The sequence below is a fragment of the Egretta garzetta genome, unplaced genomic scaffold (genome assembly GCF_000687185.1).
Source record: "Egretta garzetta isolate BGI_Z169 unplaced genomic scaffold, ASM68718v1 scaffold297, whole genome shotgun sequence".
NCBI lineage: Eukaryota > Metazoa > Chordata > Aves > Pelecaniformes > Ardeidae > Egretta > Egretta garzetta.
In genome coordinates, this window is record NW_009260410.1 from 2,110,577 (window position 1) to 2,121,044 (window position 10,468).

At 36.6% G+C, this 10,468-nt stretch overlaps 1 protein-coding gene across 1 annotated transcript in view; it reads left to right on the forward strand.

Annotated features, from left to right (window-relative positions):
* Positions 1–242: 242 nt before the first annotated feature.
* Positions 243–10,468, forward strand: part of BOLL (boule homolog, RNA binding protein) — a gene marked incomplete at its 5' end in the record, with an annotated part of 27,113 nt that continues 16,887 nt past the window's right edge. The window contains 4 exons of the mRNA XM_035899091.1: positions 243–404; positions 4,206–4,297; positions 6,613–6,667; positions 10,082–10,157. Of these exons, the coding sequence (XP_035754984.1) occupies positions 243–404; positions 4,206–4,297; positions 6,613–6,667; positions 10,082–10,157 (385 nt within the window). The remainder of the gene's footprint in view (positions 405–4,205; positions 4,298–6,612; positions 6,668–10,081; positions 10,158–10,468) is intronic.

Genomic DNA, 10,468 nt, shown 5'->3' on the forward strand with positions numbered 1-10,468 from the left:
AATTAAGAAAGGTATTAAAATAAAAGTCAAATTTCAGACTGTAGCATATTCACTGAGTTACTGAATTGCTTAAAACCAAGCCTATGTTTAATACTTCGAGCTGCATTCTGAATGAAAATACGTGGTTAATGTTCAGTTGTTCAGCATTTGCTGTGCCTCCCAAAAAATTCTGTATGTATTTTCTGTTGAGAATTTTTTTATTTAATAGCTTATAATGTGAAATATACTGAAAATATTTGAAAACATTTTCTTTCAATCAGCAGACCACAAATCAGACGCAAACAGAATCTTTATCTTCATCGCCCAACACTGTGTCACCAGTGCCATTAAATAATTTGACCAGTGCTCCAAGGTTTGGAACAGTTACTCCAAATCGCATCTTTGTAGGAGGAATTGATTTTAAGGTATTTTTTTTTTCCTAATTTTACTACTAAATGATAATTTATAACCCTATGAAAATGAGTAGGAAAAAATGTGAGACATAATCATATGTGTGTTTAGGTGGCAAGTGCCCTTCACGATAATGTTCAAATCAACAGCAGAGGATAAAGCTTTAAGCCTTGATTTAGGTAACTGCACTACAAAGTTGACTCTCTGTACACCTGGCTGCCAGAAGCTTTTGATGTACTGGTTCTTCAGAATTTTCTCTTTTCAGAGAAGGTGGCTTTTGTAATTGGCAGAGAAGTATGTGGAAGTTACACTCAGTGTAATATAATAAACCATAAACACAATGTTATAGATTGCAAACAGAGTAAATGTCAGTACCTTCAGTTCCTCTAGTGCTTTTCTTCCAGTTCATACAAAGAAGGAGCTACAGTGCATGTATTCCTGACACTTACCATAGTAATTTCCTTAAAAGCAAGTGTTTGTTTTAAAACAAATACTAAAGCTTCTTTAGGCAATTTACATTACTGATCTTAATTCTTCGAATGCTTGCACATTTGCATATGCCCTAAAAACCTCAAATAGCAGTGAATATTGAACCATTCTTACATTGTTCAGTCACTTTGAACATTTGTAGTGACATATGCACCAGACCTTTATACCAGCTATTCTCATTTTTCTTTCTTACCACTTTAGATGGTAAGTCATTGACTTCTGTGAAACATTGTCGGTCTGCTTAGCTGTTTCTTTGTTCCCACCAAAAGCGTCTTCTCTGCCCTGATCCTCTTAGGCTGAGGACCTTCTGAGCACTGACTCAGGTGAAGAGGAGGAAGAATGACAATTCACTCAGGCTATTTTGCATAATAAATGCAAGAAATTCCAGTATCTTCTGGCTCATTTGGCTGAGATAATTCAAATGGAGGTGTTCATAATTCAAGAGATGTTGTGTGAGGTCTTCGGTATAGTTAGGCTTTAGCAAAGAGGCACAGTAGCTTTTTGCATTAATAGTAAGCAAATTACTAGAGCTGTAAAAAGACCTGTCTCGCTCTGTTCTTTCTTCACTGCGATTTCAAAGATTGAAACGCTTTTCTGCATAACTTACCAATATTCTTGTTAATTGTCATTTATTGTTCATTTTGAAGGGTCTCTTGACTTTTTGGTTCAGCTGCTGATAGGTTAAAATCTATTATGAATCTTAATTTCCACAACAGAGGAATTAAGTGTATTTGTATCTATAAGCATGAAGAAGATAAATTTCATTGGGAAAGGAAATCGAAGGGATGAAACCTCTGTAGACAGTTTAGGCTACTCTTCCATTTACTGTGATTCTTGATATCAACTAGAGCCTTAAATTTCTGTTCAAATCATAGGATATATATGTCAGTCTTGGATTGTTTTTTATTGGGAATCTTATGGCAAAAAACATTGGGTTTTTTTCCCAGAGGTCTTACTAAAGTCAGCTGGAGGTGGTAAAAAAGCTGCTGCTTTTTTTTTTTTTTTTTTTTTTTTTTTTTTTGGTTAAAAAGGGAGTCACTTAACAAAAAATAACTTGCTTTCCAGCAAGCTCTTTTATCATTTTGCCAGACACTGTTTGGTCTGTCACCATAGCAGTGATCCCTATTTGTAAGAGGAAACACCTGGCCTCTTAAATTTAGAGAAACAGTTCAGTAAGAGAAGTTACAGTTGGGTGCGTTTTCATACTGGTCTGAAGAGCTCTTTCTTCACTGGTATATGCCGTGTACCTTTGACATAGGTTAAGGCTTAACTTTAGCCTTTTTTAAGAATCTGACAAGCGCTGTTGTCCTGTCATGAGTAGGAAAAGGCAAATCCTGAATGTGCTTCTGGCAAGCTTCTAGATACCACGGTTGTCCAGATACTTGCAAGTTTCACTGTGAATCTTAGAATAGTGTTTCCTTCTTACTCTGCTCCAATACACTGCTGTGCAGATAAAGCTTTGGCTTTCCAAGCTGGTAGTCTTGTGTAGCCATGCTTCATGTCCTTGAGGTACTGAATGACACTTTTAGGAATGATCTTAAGGGCTCTTCAGTTTGTTTCTTGGTATATTTTAGCCTTCAACTATTTTGCTGTAGGTCCTTTTCCTCAGCTTTGTGAAGCAGCTGAGCTGCATGTAACATATGGAGCTTAAAAGAAACAATCTTCTAGAAATGGGAAATTTTATCTATAGGCCTTTCATTTCTAAGCAGATACATTTTTGTGTTCATTGGAAAAAATGTTAAGGGAAAAGAAAATCTTCATTATGAGTCTTTTGTACTTTTTACGTGCTTTTTCTTACTCAAGAATGTGAGAACGCTTTAGCATATACTGTAGAATTGTTTTATATAAGCTATAAGGTGTTTGGCTGAATCTGTTTTCCTATGTACAGAGGCTTTCACACTTCCATTCAGGTGCAAAGATTGATCGTCTATTCAAGAGAGTGGTTCTGGACTCCAGTCAGAAACTTTTTAACCTTTCCATGGTGGATAGTTTCTCAGGAACCAGCGCAGGCAGTTTCCAAGGAGAGGATGCAATTACTGAGCTTTAATAAAACGTTGAAGTATTTCATGCCTGTTCAGTGCACTTGTATCTGTTGTTACTCCTGACTTTCAGAGCAACTGAGTATTTTCTAATATTTTAATGCCTGAATACTAGGATTATTGAGGGAGATAAAGCAGTCTTCTACAATCATTGCACTCTGGACTTAGAGGTTGTAGCAAGCAAGCTGCATTAATCCTTTTTGTAAAATGTGTCTTGAGGGTAGACTTCTTCAAAAAGAGCATAAACTTCATATTCTTGCCAGTTATGAGAGTTGTTTAAATTAGTTTTTGTTTCCTTTAAGTTCTTTTTGCTTCTCAATCTTAGATGAGGCAGATAAGCCTTTGATGTGCAGGAGAGGGTTTACTGAATTGTGTAGAGTTAAAAACAATAAAAGTCATTCACTTAGAGGTAAAATAGTACTTATGATACATGTCCTTAAAATAACGGAATGTATAGGTGAATATAGAAATTGCTTGAAGAATATAAGCATACTACTTCAAGCATTAGGTATACTATTAACTATGGACCTTGTAGAACAGAACTTTAAAGTCTGAAATATGGTGTTTAGGGCACCATATTTGATACATGCTTACATTGTGATTCATAGAAGGTGGACAAGTGTTCACATAGCTGTACCTTTACATTAGGAACTTTTCTTCTTCCATGCATACACAGAAGGGAACAGTTTCTTCCAAGTGTATTTAGACCATTCTCCATTAAAAGGACTTTTTCTTACTTAACTTATAATGGGAAGTTCTTGTGGTGTGCCTATACTTTAGAAAGAGGGGTCATGGTATATTAGATGGGTTTGACTATTAAGTCTCTGGGGTTTCGTGGTTTGGTTTTTTTGTATGTGACTTATGCATATCATTTATGGAAGCCTACATACTGTGTTGTTTTGAAGTTTTAAAACATTGCACCAATGTTTCATGTTGTAAGCATCAGTCTAGTACATAATTTACAGAAACTAAAATTCAGATCTAGTAAAGCTTTTTCAGTGGCCTTGCCTGTAAAGGGACAGTTGTTACGTAAATCCACTAAAAGGAATTCTAATATTTTAGTGGCTTTCTAGCATTATTGCTGAATATGAAACAGCAGAGGGATGCTGTTCTCTTGTTGTGAGGCTCATACATGCTCATTCTTTTATCTTCCTATCCAGGTTTATAATTACTTTGTAGCAAACTTTACCAAGGTATATCCATTAAAAGTCTTAGGTAAATGTTAATTGAATAACTATGCAAACCAACTCTTCTTTTTTTTCTCCCTCTCTTGATTTACTGTACTAGACTAACGAAAATGATCTGAGGAAGTTTTTTGCTCAGTATGGCAGTGTGAAAGAAGTGAAGATAGTAAATGACAGAGCTGGAGTATCAAAGGGGTTGGTATAGTAGAATAAGCATGTTGTAGGAATTGAAAATGTAACAGAAAAATGGCTGACTATAGTAAATTTGATTATGCTTTTCATAGCTCAGAATATTATCAATTTTATGTCACTGATGTTCCTAGTTATTCTATGTATGCAAAAATCTGTTCTTGTCCTTTAACATCTACATGTAAATGTATTTAATTTGCATAACTGTAAAACTCATGTTATAATACAAGATGAAGCTATGTGCAACTAGAAAAAAATCAGTAGTCTTCTCGGGGATTTTTTATGACAGTAATAATTTCAGTAGGTAATCCTGGAAAAGTAATTTAGTTATTAAACATACATATTTCTACTACTGAAAGCCAGTGTGGAAAGGAGTCTAAGAATGGAGGAAGAGGTGAGGTATACCTAACTCTGTTGGAGTGTGTGCAAACTGAGATTTTATGTGAAGATTTTTGGAACCAGAACATAGGGGAAGAATCTGACAATGAATCATGACTGCAGAAAAGGGAACTAAGGCTGGAAGTCAGCAACAGTAGAAATGCCAAAGAGCAAATCTGGAGAAATACTAAGATTGGGTAGTAAAGTTATTGCTAGAACCCAAAGGATGGTGAACGAAATAAGGTAGGGAACTGTACTGCCACCAATGGGTAGAAGGGGCTGAAGAAAAAAGGAATGTGCATGAGAACTTGTACCTGTACAGTTCAAATGGTCAGAAGTTCTTTTCTCTGTGGTGTCTGAATCTCATCATTTTAATGCTGTCAGCACTTTACATGCATCAGCAATTTACACACTGAGCTGCAGGTCTTAGCATAGAGTATACACCTGCATGGCATGTTGGACTTGGTCCTGGTCCCAGATCCATCACCAAGCCTCTTACCCTTTTACTAAATGCCAAGAAATACCTGAGATTTGCAGTACGTCTGTTCATATAATACAATAATCCAAGAATATCCAATTATTATGAAGTTGTAATCGCTCACATATGTGTCTCAGTAAATATGTTGGAAAAGAATTACTTTCAGTGGTGTTGGGATTTCTGTTGAAATCCAAGTACAGGCTCCATTGCTTCTTATTGACAAGTGATTTAAGAAACTTAAAAGTTTGTATAGTTATGTCTATTAGTTTATTGTCCGGGTAGCACATAGAATGAAAAGTCTGTATAGGTAAACTCCCAAGCTAGGAAAATAGTTTCTGTGTTCTTTGAACTTGGAAATGTTTCTAAATTCGCTTAGGGAAGGCGATGCAGGAAAAGACCACGGATTTAAAAGTATAGCTGGTCAGAGACTTACTGGACCTCTGTATTCAAATAAGCACAGAAATGCTAACAAAGAATGATATGTTACATTGCAAAACTTGGTCTGATGGCTGGGATGACAGAGGCCTTCTTGGTATCTTCTGAAATATGACCATGAGAAATGAGCTACAGATCTAAGAACTTATGCATCTAAAACTACTAAAATGTTTCAAAAAGGCATTTGTTGATACTCGGAGTTAATTTTGGAAAAAAAAAAAATCCTTTTTTTGTACGTATGTGTTTTGGTACAGACTAATTATAAGATCAGATACTTACTTTTGCACAGGCAGTGCCACGTTCAGTAGCCTAGATTTCTGAGAATTAATTGAGGTGTTTTGGTACAGCAGGAGTTTTGTGTAGAAAGCCAGTTTGATTTGTTGCAGCAGTTAGAGGTGTGGTGAAAGAGACATACCGTGTCACGAAGTATGAGAATACTTCGTCCTTGATCACCACAGAACTCTTGTTTAATGCTGGTCATGTCAAGAATTACAAGAATAATTCAGATAAACACTATCTCTGCATTGCTGCTTTTTCTGAGAACTTGATTTAATGTACTGGATAGTGCTTGCAGAGGTGTGGAGCATTCACAGTTGCTGCTGAAGTAGGTGGGAGCTGTGCTATGGAGTACAGTATAAAAAAAACCCAAAACATCCCAAGTGTCTCATCTTGAGCACCCATAACAAGTGAGAGCTTCAGATCAAAATCTGTTTGTTTAATAGAAATGAAGGAACTAAAGATGCACACTGAGTAACAAGGACAATAGAGTTTTGCATAGCTTTCTACATGGGCTACTCATTCACTGCATAGAAACAGTAATATATGATGATGTACATAAATATATTAGTAAGTAGACTATAACAAGGATGTTAAATGAAGATTACAGCTGTTACTGCAATCTTTATTTCTATGATTGATTCCCCCCCCATTGGTTTACCCTTTAATGTCACTTGTACTGTATATGAAGTAATAATGTGCAATGTACATAAATATGAACTTCAGAAACTTAACTTTGGTAACTTTTATTTAGGTATGGCTTTGTTACTTTTGAATGCCAAGAAGATGCACAGAAGATTTTACAAGAGGTAAGCGATAGCCCCTATTAGGATTATCTCTTAAATGAAGTACTTCATTTCATGTTGGATGCTTAAGTAGCTCTGGTTGTCTGATCATCTTCTGTATGCCAACTTGTATTTGAGGACCTGTTAAGTTTGGTCTGCATAGTTAAGGAGATGGCTTAGAGACATCCAAGGTAAGATTTATACTGAGATCTTCTGGAAATAGGGAAGGGAGTTGCCAGTTCATAGTAGGGCTCTTGACTTTGACATAGTCCTTACTTTCTTAGTCTATATGTGATCTATGGTACATATAGAACTATAAAGACTCTATCCCTCACAGTTGCTTTCACTTGCTTTACTAGAAGATCCATTGCTGTCTTTTATTCCGACATGGTTGATTGTCAGAGCTGACATAATTCTTTTCAGGAATAATTAGATTCTCTTGAAGTCTTAAACAATGAAGCTCATTTTATGTCATGTAATTATTGCTTCTTCTCTTAGCTACATTACTGTCTTGGCGTTCCTTGTGGAACCTCCCTTGAGATATGGTTAGCTCTTCAGCTGTATGTTAGCTCTTCAGTTTGTTTTGGTTTTTTGTTTGTTTTTCCAAATGTGTGCTCCATGTTCTGGTTGGAATATATTGGAGACATCTGTTGGTCAGGATCTATTCATGCACGCAAAGGTATCCAGATGTGGGGAGAAAGAACCCAGAAAATAGTATCCAAGGCTTGCAAACTGCCTTCTCCGAAGTATAAAGCTGGTTAAAAAGTTGAAATACTGAGCCTTTGTTGGAAATTCATGCATTAAAATTCAAAACGAGTCGGGACATTTTCAAAGACACTTTCAGTGTTTTCAAAAAATAGAATCATAGAATCACTTTGTTTGGAAAAGACCTTTGAGATCATCAAGTCCAACCTTTAACCTAACCCTGCCATCCCACCACTAAACCATGTCCCTAAGCACCTCATCTGTCCTTTTTTTAAATACCTCCAGGGATGGGGACTCGACCACCTCCCTGGGCAGCCCATTCCAGAGCCTGACAACCCTATCAGTGAAGAAGTTTTTCCTAATGTCTAGCCTAAACCTGCCCTGGTGCAACTTCAAACCATTCCCCCTTGTCCTATCATCTGTTACCAGGAGGAAGAGGCCGACCCCCACCTCACCACAGCCTCCTTTCAGGGTACTGTAGAGAGCGATCAGGTCTCCCCTCAGCCTCCTCTTCTCCAGACTAAACAACCCCAGTTCCCTCAGCCGCTCCTCGTATGACTTGTGCTCCAGACCCCTCACCAGCTTGGTTGCTCTCCTCTGGACATGTTCCAGCAACGCAACATCTTTCTTGTAGTGAGGGGCCACTATATATATAAATATGGTTATGTGGAGCCAGAAAAGCCTACAGACAGGAACTTCTTGAGTCAGCTACTTTTCTTCCCTTGTTTTTTTTATTGTTTTATTTCTGTGAACTGTAAGAATACTAATGGTACTGAGTACCATTGTGAAAATGGCTTAGGATTTTTGCCTCCATTGTAACTGAAAGGCTGCTCCATGTGAAGTCTTCCTGGTGTCTCATTCAGTGGTACTAATACATCTTTGTCTACTATAACTGCTTTAATTTAGATGTCCTACAATTCTATCACCTTTTTCATCTTTGTATCATACTGCCTTCTCATATTAATCTTAAGATCAATTAGCATCTAGGTCTCTCTTGGACATCTTAAGCTGAGAGTTTCTAGGCTTTAATAATTTACATATGAAATGAATGATTTTTTCATTTTGTACTCTTGAATTTCTTCTCATTTATTTGGTATTTGATTATTGATAACCTTTGCACTGTTGGTTTTTTGCATCCTACTTTTCTATCATGAGTAATATCTCCAGAAATTTCTTTTTCTGTGTTTTCTTTGAAAATATTAAATTGCGTTAGTATCGAGAACAGACCTTGAGGAGTTTCACCAGGATCCTCTTTCCAGTCATATGCTGTTACTACTAATGCTACCTCTTCCCATCTTTCTGAAGTAATTTTTTATACACCACAGTTTGTCCTATTAGTCTCCACTTTCTGTAGCATCATGTGTAATTTTTCATGCAGTGCTTTATTAAATGCTTTGAGGAAGTCCATACAGATTAGGTATTTCTCTTAACTGAAAGTTGTATACAAAAAAGTCTAAATTCTGATTGATCACATCCATGAAATACATTACATTGGGAAGAATCATCTTCCTATTATCTGTTAGAATGCTGTTTGACTGAAATGCACATCTGTTTTCTAGGAGTTGCTTTGTGTTTAATAGGCATGGTAGGTATATTTGACATAATTAGTACTTCATAATTTATGAAGTCCCAGATCCAACAAAATAGTTTAGCCTCTTCCTAGCTTTAAATCTGATAGGTGGGACTTTGCATTATGTACAGCTGTTCCAGTACTTTGCTAAATTGGGCTTAAATGAAGAAAATACATTGATTGCTTAACTGTTGTCCTTCTGTTGAATGTGATTTAGAACTGTATTTCTTTCTATGTTCCTCTTTAAGAAGTCATTATATCGTTACTGAAGAAGTTACAGCTCTGAAACATGAAGACTTCATGGTGTAATGTGGTAGTACTTAGTGCACATTCTCCCTTATGTAGCTGCTCAGAGAAGCAGGCCTTCAGAAGAACCCTTTGAGGTTTTGCAAAGCAGCATTAAAGAGATGCTGACAACTAAAAAAATGAGGGTTGATGTACACTATTGCTTTCCACTATATTAACAAGTAGTGAGTTCAGTGTCAATTTAAAAACAAAGCCAAGGTTTTAATTTACCTGATAGACCTGATGCTCGCTTTCTGTTGTAAGCCAAACAGTTGGAAGAGGATGTAGCTTTACTCTCTGTACCTAGCACTTTTTTATTAAAAAAATAGCCTGTAATCTTTTAGGCTTATGAGAGTATCTGTTTTAGTGTGCTTTTATATAAGGAAGTTTTAAGGCAGTCCTGAGTGAATATGGGGTTTTTTTACATTCAGCCCATGTAATCTGGGCATTTTCATAGACTGACTTGTTCCTGTCATCTTTCGTAAAATAATGTCATGATCATGAAACAATAAATTTAATCCTTGGACTTGAAATTGTCAGTTTGTGTATGCATGTGCTTTTACAAAAGCAGTGAATACATGAGGAAGATAAAACTAATAAAATCTGCTGACAATTACAGGTATCAGTTGTTAGTTAAGAGGCTCCATGAGGAGTAAGTAATGCTTGAAATTACTGATGATTAATTTTGTCTGTGTGAAGTCTAAGGTTAGATTGAAATAGCTTTTGGGGTTTTTGAGATGCACCGCAAATAAAAAGCGGGGAAAGATGAAACCTACAAAGTGCCTTGTCTACTTCTGACTTTTGTTTCTTGGAAGCCTAGATAAGTGTAGAAAATGCACATACTGAATGTCTTTTTTTTTTTTTTTCTTTAATTCTAGGCAAAAAAACTTAGTTATAAGGATAAGAAATTGAATATTGGTCCAGCAATAAGAAAACAACAAATACGGAGTCCTCGTATGTATTTTTATTTACATTTGTGTAGTATGTAACTGCCACTATGAACATAAGTTTTTAACCAAGATGTGCCTGGTCATGCGGTGTTTTAATGCTGTGTGTGGAATCATAGAATCATAAAATGTTTCGGGTTGGTAGGGACGCCTAGAGGTCATCTAGTCCAATCCCCCTGCAGTGAGCAGGGACACCGCTAACTAGATCAGGTTGCTCAGAGCCCCATCCAACCTGGCCTTGAATGCCTCCAGGGATGGGGCCTCCACCACCTCTCTGGGAAACCTGTTCCAGTGTTTCACCACCCTCATTGTAAAGAA